General features: G+C 32.7%; 2 protein-coding genes across 2 annotated transcripts; both read right to left on the minus strand.

The window, feature by feature from the left end:
* Nucleotides 1–2,692: 2,692 nt before the first annotated feature.
* LOC118348127 (heavy metal-associated isoprenylated plant protein 16-like) lies at nt 2,693–3,622 on the minus strand. The gene is made up of 3 exons (XM_035689036.1): nt 3,452–3,622; nt 3,242–3,350; nt 2,693–3,113 (listed from the first exon to the last, which is right to left on the minus strand). The coding sequence occupies exons 1-3, from the start codon at nt 3,455–3,457 to the stop codon at nt 2,851–2,853; spliced, it is 378 nt and encodes a 125-aa protein (XP_035544929.1). The 5' UTR covers nt 3,458–3,622; the 3' UTR covers nt 2,693–2,850.
* Nucleotides 3,623–16,941: 13,319 nt separating this feature from the next.
* Nucleotides 16,942–17,865, minus strand: LOC109013478 (heavy metal-associated isoprenylated plant protein 46-like). The gene is made up of 3 exons (XM_018995577.2): nt 17,699–17,865; nt 17,491–17,599; nt 16,942–17,373 (listed from the first exon to the last, which is right to left on the minus strand). The coding sequence occupies exons 1-3, from the start codon at nt 17,702–17,704 to the stop codon at nt 17,120–17,122; spliced, it is 369 nt and encodes a 122-aa protein (XP_018851122.1). The 5' UTR covers nt 17,705–17,865; the 3' UTR covers nt 16,942–17,119.
* Nucleotides 17,866–20,822: the final 2,957 nt, after the last annotated feature.

The raw sequence follows: 20,822 nt of genomic DNA on the forward strand, positions 1-20,822 counted from the left end.
TTTATTGTTAAATTATTTTGAAGATCCCAAAATGAAAGAAGTGAATAAACTCCTATATTTTTTCCTTTCTCCCTCACTTTTCCCTCCCCTCTCTCTCTCCTCCCTCGGCTCACGCGTACACGGTACGCTGCCTCTCCTCCCAGCCGAATCTTCCTCTGCCCAGCCCGACGCCGCCGTGCGTCGGTGAGCCTCACCGCCTCTTCCACCGGCACCACCTCACTCCGGCGAGTCCCCCCACACCGGTCTCCCTCTCTCACGCTCTCTCTTCCTCTCTCTCGGCTGTGCACAGCCCGAATGGATTTGATACTGCTGCGCCGCCGTACGCCATCCTCCGGCGCCACCACCTCCACGGTAGTCTCCTCTCCCACCGGCCATCCCCCTCCAGCGAGCTCGGCCTCCATCTCCGTGCCGTTTGCTCCCACGAAATCTACATCTCTCTTGCACGGGTTCTCCACACCCACGGCGGAGCTCCACCTCCTCTGGCCACCGCACCACCATCGGGACCTCCTTTCGCCACCGACCACCTCTCATAGCCGTCCTCACGCCCAGCCGAGCCACCATGGATGCTCACCTTCCCTCACAGACGCCCATATCTCCTTATGGTATTTTTGTTTTGCCTCTGTGGTTTTCGTTCGAGGATGCAGAGAGGGACGAGATTTGCGGTTTTGTGATTTTGCCTTGTGGTGATTTTGTTAATTTGTGATATTTTTGTGAAAATTTTATGATGATTTTATGATTTTACCGTGTATTTTTGTGATGATTTTATGGAGGATTTGCTGTGGTTTTGCTTCGGTTTTGCCTCTTTGATTTTGCTTGGATTGGAGGATGCAGAGAAGAGAGGGACGAGATTTGCGAATTTGTGATTTTGCCTTGTGGTGATTTTGTTAATTTGTGGTATTTTTGTGAAAATTTTATGATGATTTTGTGATTTTACCGTATATTTTTGTGATATTTTATGGAGGATTTGTTGTGGTTTTGCTTCGGTTTTGCCTCTTTGATTTTGCTTGGATTGGAGGATGCAGAGAAGAGAGGGACAAGATTTGCGGATTTGTGATTTTGCCTTGTGGTGATTTTGTTAATTTGTGGTATTTTTGTGAAAATTTTATGATGATTTTGTGATTTTACCGTGTATTTTTGTGATATTTTATGGAGGATTTGCTGTGGTTTTGCTTCGGTTTTGCCTTTTTGATTTTGCTTGGATTGGAGGATGCAGAGAAGAGAGGGACGAGATTTGCGGATTTGTCATTTTGCCTTGTGGTGATTTTGTTAATTTGTGGTATTTTTGTGAAAATTTTATGATGATTTTGTGATTTTACCGTGTATTTTTGTGATGATTTTATGGAGGATTTGCTGTGGTTTTGCTTCGGTTTTGCCTCTTTGATTTTGCTTGGATTGGAGGATGCAGAGAAGAGAGGGACGAGATTTGCGGATTTGTCATTTTGCCCTGTGATTACTGTTGATGTCACTGTTCATTACTGTTCATTGAGCGATAGGCACTTTTAAGTATAAGGAAGATATATACGTACTTGCTAGTACGTAGTAGTACTACTTCTAGATCATTACTTTGTTTAGATTAATTTTTTCTGAGAAATATATATATTAATATCGAGAATGATGAATATTGTGATTGGTTTAAAGAAAAAAAAAAATCAAATTGGGTTTTTATGATCTGTGGGTTCGTAAGTTATTTTATTTTCTGGGTTTTAATTATCTGCATCATGCATGCATGTACACGTCATTGATCACGATATCACTCGTCTTCATATCGTGATCAAGAAATTAATTCTCACAAATTTGATCTTCCGTGCAGAACGCCATCAAATAGTGCACTTAATTTGATCCTGATCTATTTCACTACCCAATAACATTTTTATTAAATAAAAATTTATTTTATTCTTTACAAACTCAATTCATGATTCATTTGCATGCCCTCGATGATCTCCTACTTCTCGTTGCATGCGTGCCATCATTTAGTAGTTAATTTTTTTTTTTTTTAAGTTAATTTCCTCCATGGGTTGGGCATGCATTATTTTAGGAGTTTAGTGCAAATTAAATCCATCAAAATCTTCTCTCTCTATATTTAAGTTTGAGACTCAAGTTTGTCAACTTTTGTTTCCGTTCTTCTCGACTCTTCATTTAATATATAATTGTTGCAGCTGCTTCCCTTTTGTTATTTATTTAAATTCAATCAGTAAGAAATTTTAAAGATCCATATATATTGAATGGATTCATGTATCTCTAACTACTGTACGTACTTTAGGAATTGATATTTCAAACCAAAAAGGCGAAAATTAAATTTCAAACTTGTCTTTTTTTTCAATATTAATGATAAAAATAATAATTTTTTAGGTGTTTTTAACATTTTGCCAGCAATGAATTAAATTGGAACGATTACTCTTCATGTTCATGCACTTGACAGCATACGTGAAAAAGCGTATCTGGGCTAATTTTCACCCAGATAATAGGGTCAAATTAATATATTTTTTTATTTTAAGAATAATCTCATATTGTGTGAATAAAGTATTGGGTATGTTTATAAAAAATGAACAATTCTCTCTTTACGGTAGAAACAACCAGTTTTATAAGATGAATTATCCTAATTAATATTTAGGACGTTCTACGAATGAAATGTAATAATCTTTACGAAGAATGACCATAAGAAAAGATTCCAAACATGATATCTTAGAGGTGAGAAAGTATTGAACACCATCGATTTATATTTAATATAGAACAAAATCATGATAATAGATTTGCATCGCACTCCTCGGGAAAGCATTTGAAAAGATAAAAAAACAAATACTCATGCACGAATAATATTGAAATTTCTCGAGTGCTAGCTCTCTGATATCTCTACTGAGAACAGTAATATGTAATTCCTGACGGCGCATAGAATGGATGAGAGGAATAGGAAGGCATATAATTATAAGGCCACGCTATGTATTTTACTTTCGGTTCTTCTTTCTTCTCATCTTTCTTGTCTTCCGCCACAGTAATTATTTCTGCAAATCCCACTTTCTTCCTGAGTAATTTTGTAAGTTTTACTGTATCAATCCTTTCTCCTTTTACTTCTATTTGGTTCTTTTCATCTCCTTTTAAAGATGCCGACACCACCCCTGAATATATATGTACACCCATCAAAAAAAGATCGAAATTGAAAAAAAATATATATATATATTGTAATTTTCAGTATTAATAAAATTATAATATCTTATCGACCCAATTAAATGTTGTATTTCGTTACCTGAAATGCCGACTGCAATCTTCAAGGCTTTGGACCTGACTTTTTGTCCATCCAGCTCACCAAAAAAGGACTTGTGGCCATCCATCTCCACCTTGATCACCACCGTTTGCTGCAAAAAAAAAGCCAAGTCATTAACTTAATTTCAACCAGCAAAAAACTATACATGAGTACTGAATTTGTTTGCTATGAATGATGAATCGACTCCGATACCTTCATGATTGTGATGGTTTTTCAGCTAAGATTGATGATGAGTATTGAGTATAGGACTGGCCAGAAGACTGATCACGTTCTTTTAGGATCAGAGAAAGGTACTGATAAAGGTGAAGGTAGCTTGGAAGGGGAGAGATATAGTATTTCTTGTTGTTTTGAGGTACTCGGCTGTTTGAGATATGCTGCCATTTATAGGTCTCTTTCTCTTCGGAGACTTGACATGTCCAACAGTCTATACTTTGCCTGCATACTTTTTTGCGTTTTCTACGATGATTCCCTCGCGTCGCGTTCACTCGGAGCTGCTGATCTGGTCAACCATCAAATATCATCCCCGCGCCAACGCAGAAGACTACTTCAACATGACTTTAATACACAAGTGGCTTTATTTAGACGAATAATAAATTAATGTTAAGTTTAAATTTTATTACTTTTAGTCACTTATACATCATATATTATTTTACGAATCGATCTTTAAATAAAAAATTATTTAAAATAAAGTACATCATCTAGTGATTTATAAACTTGTGAATTTATTTTATATAATCTCTTTATGGATGTGGAACTTTTCTTAGAGCTCGTTTGGATATTAAAAATATTTCAAAATATTTATTATTAGTTTGTTTAGAGCACTCTCAATGGCTTCTTTATCCTATCATTTAAAATACATCATCAAAATCTACTTTTTCTATTTTACATTTTTACTTTTACAATACGTCATACATCAGCTTATCTATTTTTTTATATCATTTAATTATTATGCTTTTTAATATTTTTTATTTATTTCAAATATTATATTCTCTACACATCATATATTTCAAATATTTCTCTATACATCATATATTTTGATATTTGAAATATTTTTTTATGTATAATGTAATATTTTAAATTACTTAAAAAAAGAGTAAAACGATAAAAAAAATACCTGCATTTATTATTAATAATATCAAAAGTATTTCTGCATGCATAAAAGTCAAATGGAGTATAAACGAAGTGCTAGAGAGTAGATGAGAGATGAGAGATTAGAGTTGTGCAAAAGTGATAAAAGGGTTAAAATGAAAATAAGATAAAAATGAAATAATATGAAATGAGAGAGAAACAATAAAAAATTGTTTAAATGAATGAACAGTTACATCTAAATGTAGAGAATTTACTGTAACTGAATGTAAAATAAAAATAGAATAGATGATCCAATAGAAGAGACTTTTGGCCATCTTTCTTTATATTTTAAAGAAAATTATATTTTACGAGAGCCATTGGGAGTGCTCTTAGTGTATATAATTGTATATAATATCTTAGAATATTTCTAGATTATTCTAAGATATCTTAGCATATTCCTAAAATATTCCTAGACCATATCCACTATATAGGCCTCATTTGTATAATTTGTAACACACACAAGAATATACACTCTTTTATGATTCTTCAAGTTTCTCTATGTTCTAACATGGTATCATAGCAACCATTTTGACTTTTTATGTCCATACAAGTCGTTCCTCTGGTGTTTCTCTCTTCAACATCAGCTTTGGCTTTCTTGTACTTGATAGCAGTATTTTAAATTTCGTACCGTACCGGCCGGTACGGCCAAAATTTTTCGTTTCGGCCGTCCGGCCGATACAGGTATGATATATGTTCCGTACCGGTTAAAATACCGGCCGGTACCGGCCATTTCGGACTAAATTTCGACCTGTACCGACCGATATTTCCGCCTGTATGTTTTTTTTTTTTCATTTTTTCAAACTATAAATTTATTTTTTAATCCCTAATTTAGACTAGACTATTTATAATTTTTATATATATGTATTTATATATAATTTATTTATATATAGACTATTATTTTGAAATATAATTTTTATATGTATTTATATATAATTTATTTATATATAGACTATTATTTTGAAATATAATTTTTATATATATTTATATATATAATTTATTTATATATCGACTATCCCGAAACGTTATCTCGAAACGGTATTGATATCGAAATATTTCGTTCCAATGCTTTGACTGGTACGACGTCCGGTACGGTATTCAAAACATTGCTTGATAGTAGGTTTGTCTCAAATTTTCATTCGGTTTTCACTCAAATTTTTGTCAAAACAAATCATAATAGAAGTAATCCTGAGATTTTATCGATGTTTCCGTGTCAAAATCATCTCGTTCCGCTGCCGCATGCACCCCCACGCGAAGCCCAAACGCACTGCACATTGCCCTCACTTGCCCCATGCGCCGCACGCACCATCCATCAATCCTACGCGTGACCCCCACGCACCCAAGCGCCTCACGCGCCACAGACCTCCTTTGCCCATTTCAACACAGCCCAGCCCATTTCAAGTAAGATCCAATATTTTTTATTCTCTTTTATTCTACTTTTAATTTTTGGCCCAAACCAATTTCGGTCTAGCCCATTCGGTACAGCCCAATTTCAGCCTAGCCCAAACACTGTCCCAGCCCACTTAGGCAAACATTGTTGACTGTTGACCATCAACCTTTGACCGTTGACCCAAAAAAAAAATGTGTCTTACCTCTCGGCTCTCTCCCAACCTTGACACCATTGTTCATCCTATTGATAATATTTTAGATGACTCTAATTATAATATGTGAGTCTAAAATATAGAAATTTTTCTTAGAGGATGAAAATTGTAATGCTATGATTCTGATGATATTCTTGCACCCAAGCAACAAGAGGGTGAGAGTCTTGATGTTTTTGCATGTCGGCTTGAAGATTGGCATAGTATTCATTATAAAATACTGTCTTGGTTTATCAATACTTATGTTCCATCCATCCTTAGCCTACTTCCCAAGGTTTGCAATGTTAAAGCTGCTTGAGATTTTCTTGCTAAAAGATACAACTGCACTCATAATGCTTCGTTGTAGTTTTAGCTTGAGACTAAACTTTATTAGATGCATCAGGAATCAAGTCAATTCATTGTTGATTTATATTCTCAAGTTAATAATCTTTGGGAACAGTTGTCTGTTGTAAATCCTCAATATAAATGTTCTAAAGATATTGAGTTATTTGCAACTTACCGTCATCGTCGTAAATTTATGCATTTTATGATGGCACTTTGTGAGAATTTTGAATCTACTCAGACATCTCTTTTGCATCGCACCTCTTTCCTCTCTTGAGGTTGCAGTTGCTGAACTTAACTAAAAAAAAAATTGTCGTTTCACCATGAAGATGCAAACTCCGAATTTAGTTGTTAATATCATCCCTAATACTACCTTTGGATCTTCTCCAGCCTTGGCCGTTTTCCTTCACAGTCATCAAAGGTTGTCTATTGTAAATACTGCAAACGTCCTGGTCACTCTATTACTGAATGTTATAAATTGCATCACAAAAATCAGTCTCGAGACCCCTTGTTGCAAGCTGCTGCAGTGGAGGAGGATACTGCCGGAATAGCTGATGGTGGGGACATCTTGGGGGGTGATCGTAGGAAACCGAACGTTGGGGAAGAAGAGGGAAAGGTGAAATTTCTAATACGCTTGGGAAAGAAACTGAAGTGGAGAGGGGAGAGGGGAGAGGTGGGTTCGGTTGGATGAATATTTATTTAAAAAAAAAAAAAAAAAGATGACTGTATCAGACTTACTGTAGATGAAATCTTGGGTTAGCTAATCCAGTGCCAGCAAATTTAACCAGAATTCGCCATAGCCTTTGACTGAGCTCTCAGCAGTTTGAGATTCTAGTACTGCGACTGCCATTTATGGTCAGGTCTCTCTCTCTCTTCGAAAGTTGACTTATCGAACAGTGTACAGCATGCACACTTTGTCCGCATGCTTTTGCGTTTTCTACGGGTATTCCGTATTCACCTCGTGTCCATTCGGAGCACTCGTACGTCATCATCAAATACCAAAGATATTACTTCTTCAATTTTCTACACAATCTATGGCCGTGCGATTCGTCTTTCTAACCAGTCATCTGCTCTGCCCCTTCCTCTTCCTAATGGGACTTTTCCTGTTATATCCACTGATTTGAGACACCTTAATTAATTATTAACTATTTTAAATAAAAAGTTGCTAATGAGCACTAGAATTAGATTAGCTATCTCAAAGTCAAAATTTAGCTAATACGTGACTTTTTGACTTTTGATTAATTATTCAAAACTTGATCTCCATATTAGATTAGCCATCTCATTCTTTATAATAATAAAATATTATTATTTTTTAAATATATTTTTTAATACAATTTTTTATTTGTTTAAATACTTTTTTTATTTTTATTTTCATAATCTCCAACACTTCCCAACAAGCTCCAACAATTATTTTCATTTTTATTTTCACAACTATCCCCAACAAGCATTTCTAGTTGAGCAACAAACCGTGCTATATACCACTACTACTATCATTTCAGCACAACCACTATCCCAAAATTTATACAACTTATCACAAAATGTTGTTGCCCACATGTAACAGCAGGTCATAGTTGCTGCCCAACCACATGTATTTCTAGCACATGTTGGATGCAAATAGGCTAATGTAACTAGTTGCTGCTGTAAATAGGTTAATGTAACTTGCTGCTGAAAACCAAAAACAGATTCACTCCCAAACGTTGGATGCAAACTCATGCACATCAGACTGTTAGATTAACCAAAATATAAAGGCCTTGCATGCTGTCAGATTCACTCCCAAACAGATTCAATTTAGTATGGACGTGTGATGGATGTAGCAGGAAGTGAAGATATTAGTGCAGAAAATTGAATGTGTGCACAGATTCTATCTAAATATATGCTCAGTAATGGAAACAAAGACAGTAATGAGATTTATACAATGTTATATGACACATAACATTGGATTAGCAAACATATTGTTTATTTCAGAGATTATCGGATAAAACTCTAAAATAACATGATATTGCTCCACAAACCAGATAACAAAATAAATAACTACTAGAAACATCAGGGTTCCATCGAATGGAGAGGAACGCCCATAAATTGAGATGATTAACATCACAATATGGATATAACCAACAATTGCTATACATACCAGAATTCACAAGAGGCAAGATCAAGAAGAAATTGAGAGAAAGACCCAGAAGAGCGTTTATTGTGTCTGAACTGATGGCCCACGCGGGATCTCCATGAGATAATACAAGCAAAACTTGATTTAAATTTAAAGTATTGCCTATCAATCTTGGTATGGTAACATAGGAGTGAATGAAATGCTATGGTTGACACTATTTTCCTGTCAGATAAATCCCACGGATAATATCAACGAAAGCCACAAACTTTTCATTGAGCTTGAAACTCCAACAATTTCAAATTACATAAACCAATAGATAATGCTTGACAAGCAATTGGATAGAGAGAGTGGCTAGAAAGGGAAAGCGGCTCTGGGGCATAAGGAAGCAGGAAGAGCCAATAAATGTAAACTCCCTCGGCCACCCACAGAGTTATTTGCAGCAAACACCGTGTGTTATCATCGCCCTCATCTGCGGACGAAGATACTACAGTAGCAGGCTTGCATCGAGCAGCGCGGCACACTGGTTTCCTTATACGACTGGAGATGATGCGATGTGGTGTTGGTGGTAGAGGAGGCGGCGTTGTAGTTGCCCACGTACTAGCTTTCGAGGATCCTATTGAGGCTGTTGATTTGGGCAATTGCCATTGAGAAAGTGAAGGTTTTGAGGGGAAGAATGAGTAGCTGTAGCCTGTTGCAGAGCAAAGAATGGGACGTCGTTGCCATATTTCCGAGAGCGGGAGCCGGAGGGAGACAATGTGCGTGGTTCAGCTCCCTTCACCCAAATATAATAATAATAAAAAAAAGACATTTGAACTTGTTACAGTATTTGAAAAGAATTATTATAATTCATATTTTAAATAATATCAGTTTGGTTGTCAAACTCATCTCAACTTATTTCAACTCATCATTACAATTTTTTTAAATTTTAATATAAAATATAATAAACAATTCAATTTTTTCAAATCTCAAAATAATAATAATATTAAAAAATAATATTCTAACAATATTTTATCATTTCAACTCAATTCAACTCAACTCACTCTAACATCCAAACACAAGTGTAGGTCAAATGTAGATTAAATTTAAAAATAATAAAGATATTTTTTGACTAAGTCAACATCAATGCTCTAACATTTCTCATGAGTTAATAAAGAGAGTAACTCGTGACCAAATAGCAAGGAAAAAAAAATAAGTATGGCTGTATAGAAAATAAATGGTTGAAGTGCAGTAATTTATTTTTAGCCGTTAGGATTGATAATAAAATGGTTAGATAATGATTAGATAAAAAATTAAAAAATTAAAAATTAAAAATGTTTAGTTTAAATTATCAGTTCTTATTTTTATTTTTTAATAAAAATAAAAAACAATTGAATAGAAAGAAGACAAGAAAGGTCATCTTCTTCCCATTTTTTTTTTTTTCTACTGACTTTTGCTAGCCTCTGTATTTCGAGCTGTACATATTCCATAGAACTACAACAAAGGTTTTTTATGGAGTTCCATTGACAGACTTTGTTTGCAAATTACTCGAGAAAGAAAATCCAAGCATACAATTAGAGAGACAAAAGGGAGGGGGTATACTTTTTTTTGTTTTATGAGTTTTACAGAAGTTGAATTGTTATAATGGATGAAATTTTCTCTCATAGTTTCTATGTAACAGATATTCGAACAGTCATTACCCCTACTGCTGGTCCTGTTATACGAATTTTGACTATCGGCTTCTCGATTGCCACAAGTTCAAGTGACCCACTAGCTGCTCCAAAATACGGTCTTATTTCTTGGAGTACCTTCTCAATATTTTCCTCATTCAACTCAAGGCCAGTTTATTCATCAGCTATGGATTTCACTATAATTATTTCGGAGATCTTTTCCATCAAACAGCCCTCAATACCCATTTTCATTCTTGCAATAGAGCTGTAAACCTTATTTTGGCACTTATGGTCAATGTTTTTAATTTCGTACCGTACCGGCCGGTACGGTCGAAATTTTTCGTTTCGGCCGTCCGGCCGGTACAGGTACTACATGTGTTCCGTACCGGCCAAAATACCGGCCATACCGGACAGTACCGGCCTATATTTCGGCCGGTACCGGCCGATATTTCGGCCTTTTTTTTTTTTTTTTTTTCGTTTTTTCAAACTACAAATTTATTTTTTAACCCCTAATTCTGACTAGACTATTTATAATTTATATATATATGTATTTATATATAATTTATTTATATATAAACTATTATTTTGAAATATAATTTTTATATATATTTTTATATATAATTTATTTATATATCGACTATCCCGAAACATTATCCCGAAACGCTATCCCGAAACGGTACCGGTATCGAAATATTTCGTTCCAGTGCCTTGACCGGTACGTCATCCAGTACGGTATTCAAAACATTGTTTATGGTACCAAAAAGGCTTTTAAAATGATAATAGGAATAATAATAAAAATAATATTTGATACAGTTATAGACAATTTTTTACACTTTATTTACAAATATATGACTTATTATTAAAATATAAATTATTTTTTAGATGAGATTTATTTTGTTTGCTTCGTAAACTCATTTCAATTTATAATTATAACTTTTTTAAATTTTAATATAAAATATGATAAATAATTTAATTTTTTTAAATCTTAAAATAATAATAATATTTTATATTTCAACTCAAAATTTAAACGCTGTCTTATATTTCCTTAGATTTTTTTTTGTATTTTTAAGTAAGATTACGTTTGGATGTTGAAGTGAGTTGAGTTGAGTTGAGTTGAGATAATAAAATATTGTTAGAATATTATTTATTATAATTATTATTATTTTAGAATTTGAAAAAATTGAATTGTTTATTATATTTTGTATTGGAATTTGAAAAAATTGTAATGATGAGTTGAGATGAATTGAGAGGAGTTGTGATTCCAAACGAAGCCAATGCGTGAGTCTTATGCTGTACGAGACCGTAGAAATCATTCCAAATAATTGACGTTTGAACCGTCAACGCAAAATAATCAGCATCTGTCTAAATTCTGTCCCTTTTCCCTCTATTGCCGGGTGATTCTGTTAGCGTACTAAATAAATAATAAAATTTATTTATTTTTAAAAGTTTAAAATTTTGAGATTAATAGTGATTTTATATATTATTAGAGTAAGGATTTTTCAAATCTTAACTTTACATTTTATTTTATTTAATTAAATATATTATATATTAGATTATTTATTGAAAGAGAGTCTGATACACATGTAAAGAAAAATATTAAGATATTCAATAAATAATAAAATTTATCTTTTTTTATTAATTTAAATTTTTGAAATAAATAATAATTTTATAATGCTAATCCGGCCTGATTCGTTCGGATTCCATCCTAGAAAGTTGAATTTTCCGAGGAATTTTGCTGACTCTTTCGTGGGTGGTATTGGGGAAGTCATCCAGTTCCAATCATAAGGCTGATATTATAAACCATTTCAAACAAGCTTTTTGTCGAGTTGGATCGTGGGTTTTTTTCACAGTTTGCTATTTTTTTATTAATGATCGTACGCCAGAGTACTTCAATTAATTCCTTTCTTCGAGCAGAGCATTAATTTGTTTGTGCTCTCGCAGTACATTGAAGTTAATCACCCACGAGCAGAATTATCAAACACAACCTATATATGTTGTTCTTCGATCAGTTTCATAATCTTCACATCATAAATCATCAAAATAAGGATTCAAAAAATGATATCTAAGAGGTCAGAAACTCAACAAACCAACAACTTTTATTGATAACAAGCGATGATTCAATTCCAAATCTGCATGCTCACCCTTGGAAAGCATTTGAAAAGAGAAAAACAAAAACTCATATGTTGAAATTACTCAACCGCTATCTAGATCTACTGATCATAAATGTATATGAGTTACATGATGGAGCAAGGGTTGGAGCTCTCATGGCAATCCCTGACCTCATAGATTGGATAGGAGCAGGGCTGTAAACGAGCCGAGCTCGAGCGAGCCTGGGGTGTGCGAGCTCGGCTTGTTTACTACTCGAGTCGAGCTCGAGCTCGGCTCGTTTATCAGTCGAGCACATTATAGCGTCCAAGCTCGGCTCGTGTAGAAGGGAAGTAAGTTCGAGCTCGGCTCGAGCTCGATTCTGTTAACGAGCAGAGCCCGAGCTCGGCTCGCTTATGACAAAAATTTAAAAATTAAAATGTTTAATATAAAATTAAAATAAATGCTCATAATTTATATATTTTGTCCAACATTATAATTTATTACTCATAATATAATATTATATTTATATTAATTAGTGTAATATAGTAGTGCTATTATACTAATTCCATATAAAACTAAATTAATATGTAAGTTGTAACACATGTTATATACTAATACTATAACATATTATATTTATATTAATTAGTATAACACGTCATATAAGTATATAACATTATCTAACTTTATCTTTTATCAAACATTATAATCTATTATTCATAATATAATATTATAGATCTATTATATACTAATACTATAATACTATTATACTAATATGATAAGGAGATGGTGTAATTTGTAAATTTATAATGTTATATATTATGTAAGACTATACTACTAATAAATTAATAATAGTATATATTTATTAATACACCACTAATACTGATACACTACCATATGTATATACTAATACACCACTAATATTGATACACCACCATATGTATATACTAATACTAATATGACATGTTAAGATTATACATCATCATACATAGTAACATATACTAATATCTTATAGACTTATACTAATACACCACCATCTTTCTTTCATATATTAATATTAGTATATTAGCATATTAGTATATCATACACGTAACACTACCATACATTAGCAATAGTATATCAATGTATCATCTTTCTAACACCACTAATATATTAACATACATTTACTATTACTAATATCAATATACCATCTTTCTAACATTCATATACTAATATGAATATATATATATATATATATAATATGGACCATATGGTGTAATTTGTAAATTTATAATGTTATATATTTATTGGACTCATGTATTCATCATATCTTCTAGTTCTATAAAACTAGAAGTTAATATTATAAATTTATATATTGTATATGTAGTGGACTATAAATCTATAAAACTAAGTCTATATACATATTTATGTATATTATAAATTATATATATCTAACTTTTGGCTATTATATATATATATATAAATATTGTATTATATATATACAAATATATACGAGTCGAGCTCACGAGTCAAGTCGAGCTTCAAACGAGTTTGTTCACGAACATTAATCGAGCCGGTCGAGCTTTATACGAGTTTGTATTGTTTAATAATCGAGCCTAATTCTATGTTTACGAACGGCCCATTTAATATTTGATCCGAGTCGATTTCGAGTTTAATCGAGTCGAATTCGAGCTGCCTATCGAGTAGCTTGTTTATTTTACAGCCCTAGATAGGAGTGGCAGGAAGGAACACCACCACCATAAGGCCACGCAATGCACTCCAGTACTTTCTTCTCTTCTTTCTTCTCTTCCTTTACAGTAATTATGTGTGCAGGTCCCACTTTCTTTCTGAGTAACGATGTAAGTTCCACTGTATCAATCATATCCCCTTTTACTTCTATTTGGTCCTTGTCATCCCCTTTTAAAGAAGCTGATTCCACCCCTGAACATCACATATATATCATGGCCACCCATCAAAAACAGATCAAATGGAAAAAAATATTATTTGTAATTTTCAGTATTAATAAAATGCAATATATATATATATATTAACAGCGGTGGTCTATACAATATAGTACTGTCGACCCAAATTAAATGTTTTATTTGATCGTTACGTACCTCTAACGCTAACTGCAATCTTCAAGGCTTTTGTCCGGACTTTCTGTCCATCCAGCCTGTAGCAAAAAAGGCACTTCATCTGGCCATCCATGGACACCCTGATCAGCACCGTTTGCTGCAAAAACCAATGCAACTTTATGTTAGCAAAAACTATATTATATATCTTCGGTCTGATTTTTCTCACATGCAGCACGTACTCCTAGCTAGCAACCTCCAATATACCTTTATAATTGTCTTGGTTTTTCAGCTACGTCGATGATGAGTATATATTGAGTATTGGACGTAAAGCCTCACGTCTTTTAGCTAGAAAGAGAAATATGCACAGGCCAGTCGGGTGCTTAACAATTTCTTCTTTTTTTGAGGTACTCTCAGCTGTTTGAGATACTACTCCCATTTATAGGTCTCTTTGTCTTCGATAGGCTTGAAGCCTTCTTTACCTATCGAACATGTAACACTTGAAAAAGTTGAGTTGAGATGATAAAATATTATTAGAATATTATTTTTTAATATTATTATTATTTTGAGATTTAAAAAAGTTGAATTATTTATTATATTTTGTATTGAAATTTAAAAAAATTGTAATGATGAGTTGAGATGAGTTGAGATGATTTTGAAAACCAAACAAAGGGTCTGCGTGCTTTTGCGTTTTTCACGGGTATTCACGTCGGAGTCGTGCCGTAGGTTCGGGATGGGTCCCGATAAAGTTAAATATTTTATATATATATAAATATATATATTCTTAAATATTTTTAAAAAAATTCACATTATATTTTAATCACTAAATAAAAATAAATAAATTATCGGGTCCCTCTAGGTGACTTTAGCTTTTTCCACCCACTGACCTCGTGTCCATTAGCAGCACTCGTACGTCAACATTTACTCGTCATGACTTGACTATTCAATGTATAGCGACTGGTTAATTTAAGAGAGATCAGACTTTAATTAATTATTAACTATATATTTTAAATAAATAAAAAATAGATTTTTCATAAAGGGTTGATCATCATCAAGAGAAAGACAGATCATAAGCACAACCTAGAGTAAGAAATTTATTTTCCAGTCGTTGGGGATCAGACAAATAAAATGTTGGATATTAAGAATTAAAAACCTGTTCCGATTGCTTTCTTCCTTAAGAATAGTCGTTTGTGGGGGTCGGATTATTAAAAAGTTTCCACAAAGACCATGAATATTATATCTATCAGCTTTGGCTGGCTACATTACTCCGGCCACTGACTAGCAAGCGCCTCGTCGGGTAGTGAGAAGCGTCCAGAAGAATTATGAATAGTATTAAGAAGATAATAATAAAATATGAAATAATAATTAAGTAAAAAATAATAATAAAATATTCTAAAAATATGTAAAATACTTTACCCTGACGAAATTTTAAACCAAGCCGAAGACCTGTGGAATAGTCAGTGTGAACGTACAAGGGATAAGTTGGCACGAACAGGTCGTACTGAGAAGCATTCCAGCTCGTCCTGCCAGCAAGGCGAGTTATAAGTTAATTGCTACTGGTAGTACTACTTCTTCTAGATCATGATTATTTTGTTTAAGATTAATTTTTTCTGAGAAATATGTTATTAATCGAGAATGAAGAATATTATTAATGTGATTATTGGTTAAAAGAAAAAAAAAATCAAATTGGGTTTTTAATTATCTGTGGGTTCGCAAGTTCTTTTATTTTCTGGGTTTTTATGATCTGCTTCATGCATGCATGCATACGTCATGCACTCTTGTCTTATCAAGAAATAATTCTCACAAATTTTATCCTCCGTGAACGCCATCAAAGTGCACTTTGATCCTCTACTTCACGACTCAAGTAACATTTTTATTAAGGCCTCCTTTGAGTATATACCCAGTTTCGATAAGATGAAATTAGATTAGATTAGATGATTTATGTATCTAAACCGGGCTTAATAATTTTTAAAGAGTTTTTAACATTTTGCCAGCAATGAAATTGGAACGATTACACATAACAGCACACGCACGTGAAAAAGCATATCTGGGCCAAATTAATATTTTTTAGTTTCAGGTGAGATTGGTTTAGTTACGTAAAATTAAATTATTTCATTTCATTTTATCTTATATAATTATTATAATTTTTTTTAAATTTATGTATAAAATATAATAAATAATTTAATTTTTTAAAAATATTAAAATAAAAATTATATTATAATAATATTTTATTTAATTTTTAATAAAATATCTCATCTTCTCTCGTAACGACGGTCTTACCGGTTGTAAACCTATTGGAGTACAATTATTATACCTCCACTATTCCGCCTTGGCTCCGGAATATTCCATCCAAAAAGATATAAAATTTTCAAAGACTTTCAGTTGACTCTTGTAAATATGTGGCATCCAGGTCCAACCCCAGTAGACAGAATATATATATATATATATATATATATATATATATATATAACCATTTCAAACATGCTTTTTCGTTGTAGAGATTGAGTTGGATCGTAAATTGCTGTTTCGTGATTTTATTTCTAATTGCAAACCAGACTAATCAATTCCTTCAAGCAGAGCATGAATTCGTTCGTGATCTTGTAGTACTACTATTGCATCATTGAATTAGTTAATAATCACTAATCATCCACACGAGTACGTAGATCGATAATAAATAATATTTGGGACGTTCTACGCATGAAATGTAATAATCTTTACGAAGAATGACTAGAAGAAAAGATTCCAAAAATGATATCTTAGAGGTGAGAATGTACTGAACACCATCGATTTATATCTAATATAGAACATAATCATAATGATAGATTTGCATCTCACTCCTCGGGAAAACATTTGAAAAGATAAAAAACCAAATACTCATGCACGAATAATATTGAAATTTCTCGACTGCTAGCTCGCTCATGTCTCTATTAAGAACAGTAATATGTAATCCCTGACGGCGCATAGAATGGATGAGAGGAGTAGGAAGACATATAAGGCCACGCCAAGTATTCTACTTTCGGTTCTTCTTTCTTCTCCTCTTTCTTGTCTTCCGTCACAGTAATTATTTCTGCAAATCCCACTTTCTTCCTGAGTAATTTTGTAAGTTTTACCGTATCAATCCTTTCTCCTTTTACTTCTATTTGGTTCTTTTCATCTCCTTTTAAAGATGCCGACACCACCCCTGAATATATATGTACACCCATCAAAAAAAGATTGAAATTGAAAAATATATTGTAATTTTCAGTATTAATAAAATTATAATATCTTATCGACCCAATTAAATGTTGTATTTCGTTACCTGAAATGCCGACTGCAATCTTCAAGGCTTTGGACCTGACTTTTTGTCCATCCAGCTCACCAAAAAAGGACTTGTGGCCATCCATCTCCACCTTGATCACCACCGTTTGCTGCAAAAAAAGCCAAGTCATTAACTTAATTTCAACCAGCAAAAAACTATACATGAGTAGTGAATTTGTTTGCTATGAATGATGAATCGATTCCGATACCTTCATGATTGTGTTGGTTTTTCAGCTAAGATTGATGATGAGTATTGAGTATAGGACTGGCCAGAAGACTGATCACGTTCTCTAGGATCAGAGAAAGGTACTGATAAAGGTGAAGGTAGCTTGGAAGGGGAGAGATATAGTATTTCTTGTTGTTTTGAGGTACTCGGCTGTTTGAGATATGCTGCCATTTATAGGTCTCTTTCTCTTCGGAGACTTGACATGTCCAACAGTCTATACTTTGTCTGCATACTTTTTAACGTTTTCTACGATGATTCCCTCGCGTTCACTCGGAGCTGATCTGGTCAACATCAAATATACGTAATCCCCGCGCCAACGCAGAAGACTACTTCTACGTGACTTTAATACAAAAGTGGCTTTATTTAACATTAAAAAACAAAAGTGGCTTTATTTAGACGAATAATAAATTAATGTTAATTTTATTTTGAACTTTATTTTTTAGTTACTAACACATTATATATTATTTTATGAATCGATCTTTAAATGAAAAATTATTTAAAATAAAGTACATCAACTAGTGATTTGGTGGACTATTAAAATTTAGAGAAAATCTTCTAACAAGGAGTGTTATGGGCCAAACAATACCCTCCAATGGTGTCTTGACATGTAGGCCACCCACGAGACTTTTCCAAATTGGAAAGGAAACGCCACACGCGCGCGGAATCGACCGCATTGTTTTAAATATCGTATTAGGCCCGCCGTATATGCCGTACTAGTCACTGTTTTGATACAATTATTACATATATTTCATATCGGCCGATATTTTAACATATAGTAACTTGTATTTCGATTCGTATTGGCCGATATTTTGATCTTCAATTTATTTTTATTTTATTTTTTTAAATTACAAACTTATTTTTTTACTCTCAATTCAAATTAAACTATTTATAATTTTTATATATGTATTTATATATAATTTATTAATATATAAACTATTATTTTAGAATATAATATATATATATAATTTATTCATATATCGACTATCTCGAAACGGTATACGAAATGGTATCAGTATCTAAATATTTCATTCTAGTGTCTTGTTCGATATGGCATCTGGTACAATATTCAAAACTTTGCTCAGCGGCGTCTGGACAGGGACTCAACAGGAGCTCAACGGCGTTTGGGCGTGGCTTGACAGCATCTGGACAGGGATCGAAGGAGTCTCGCATCAGCTCGATGAGTGAAAGGAAAAACAGCAGATGAAATTCGTAGGCTTCACACTTTGATTTCTCATTAACAATCCCATGTAACTGATCTCATTTGTTTAATTTGTAATGCGCTAACGTGACGTGTTTGGATTTGTGGGTGTTAAACGGACTACAATACCCAGTCTGTTCTAAAGAGAAATTATAAAATTTAACGTATTATGTGAAATCGTATAAATTTATGGGTTTATTTTGTAGAATCTAATTATAGATGTAACACTTATCTTAGAGCTCGTTTGGATACTAAAAATATTTTAAAATATCTGTTAATAATTTGTGAATATCAATGAAATAGTTTGAGAAAAAAATTGAATAAAAATATTATAAATTTAAGAAAAAAATTATTTAAATATAATTTTTAATATAATTTTTGTTTTAAAATTTAAAAATATTGTAATATTTTTTGTATTTTGTTTGGATGTTTAAAAAAATTATAATGATTATATAAAAAAGTTAAACAGTTGAAATTATAAAATATTTTATGTTGGAATGATATTTAAAAATAAAATAGTATAGAGCAGTCGTGTTTACATACGAGCCTCAATATAAATAAGAATATATTTCATAGGTCAACAAGAGAGAGAAATAAGTGACGGCAAAAAATGGAAATGTTGAAAAGGAAAGACAGACAGGCACAACCCAATGTATTTACACTTTAGAGTGGTCTATTTTTCAGTCGTTGTGGAAAATTAATGGTTGGTACTAACAATTTGAAGGTTCCCCATTGCTTTCAGGTCTGCCTCCTTCAGACTAGTCGTTTGAGGTGGTCGGATTATTAAATGGTTTTCACAACGACCCTTTTGGCCACATTGGGAGAAATCAACACGCATGGAGTCCATTGACTCCATATTTTAAGTCTTTCTATGTACCGTGTAGCTTGTTGAATTCTTTCGAGTAGGTTAAATATTTTAAAAAAATTATATATTTTTTTATATCTTTAAATATTTTAAAAAAATTATAACATTCTTAAAAAATAATTACTTAATCACTAAATAAAAAGAAAATATCGAAAGAATTCGCCACATATACATATTCTTGGTGACTTGGCCTCGTTTGCATTCAAAATTCACATCAATTCATCTCATCTAATCTAATCTTATAATTATAATTTTTTTAAATTCTCACATAAAATATAATAAATAATTTAATTTTTTTAAATTTTAAAATAATTTTTTTAAATTTTTACATAAAATATAATAAATAATTTAATTTTTATTCTACTATTTACTATTCATTTTAATACATTTCGTTTTTTCTTAACTTGTAGATCGGCAGGAACATTGTACGAAGTATGGAGGCCTAAAGCCACCTAACGCTAACTACTTGGCACGAACAGGGTGTGACCGTGTGAGAAACACGACACCTCGAGCAAGGCAAGTTGCAACCTCTGGTACTTCGTTTAGGATGATTTTTGTTTTCTGACAAAGTTTTTCTAGAACGAAGAATGTGATTGGTCAACTAAAAAATAAGAACCTCGAGGCGTATAGAATTTATCTCCTCTTCTTGATACATGTACGAACGCGTTGATGCTCAGTTTCTGACGTAATAGTCAACAAAAACGCGTTGAGTGCAAAACTCCATCAAAATCATCTCTCTCTAAGATTTCGTTTGTATTCGTAATTCATCTCAATTCACTTCAATTCATCTCATCTAATATCATCTCATCACTATAATTTTCTTAAATTTTCACACAAAATATAATAAATAATTTAACTTTTATTCTACTATTCACAAACTATCTCAACTCATCTCTGAATCCAAACCACTCTTAAAAAGGTTTGAAACTTACCTGTGATGAATGATTTTGCAGTCATTGTCTTGAGTTTATCCAGTTTAGAAGTTGAATTGAGTTGAAATTAATTCAGTTCAGTCTAATTTTAAATTGATTATAAAATTTAAAC

The sequence above is a fragment of the Juglans regia genome, chromosome 4 (assembly GCF_001411555.2).
Source record: "Juglans regia cultivar Chandler chromosome 4, Walnut 2.0, whole genome shotgun sequence".
Taxonomy (NCBI): Eukaryota; Viridiplantae; Streptophyta; class Magnoliopsida; order Fagales; family Juglandaceae; genus Juglans; species Juglans regia.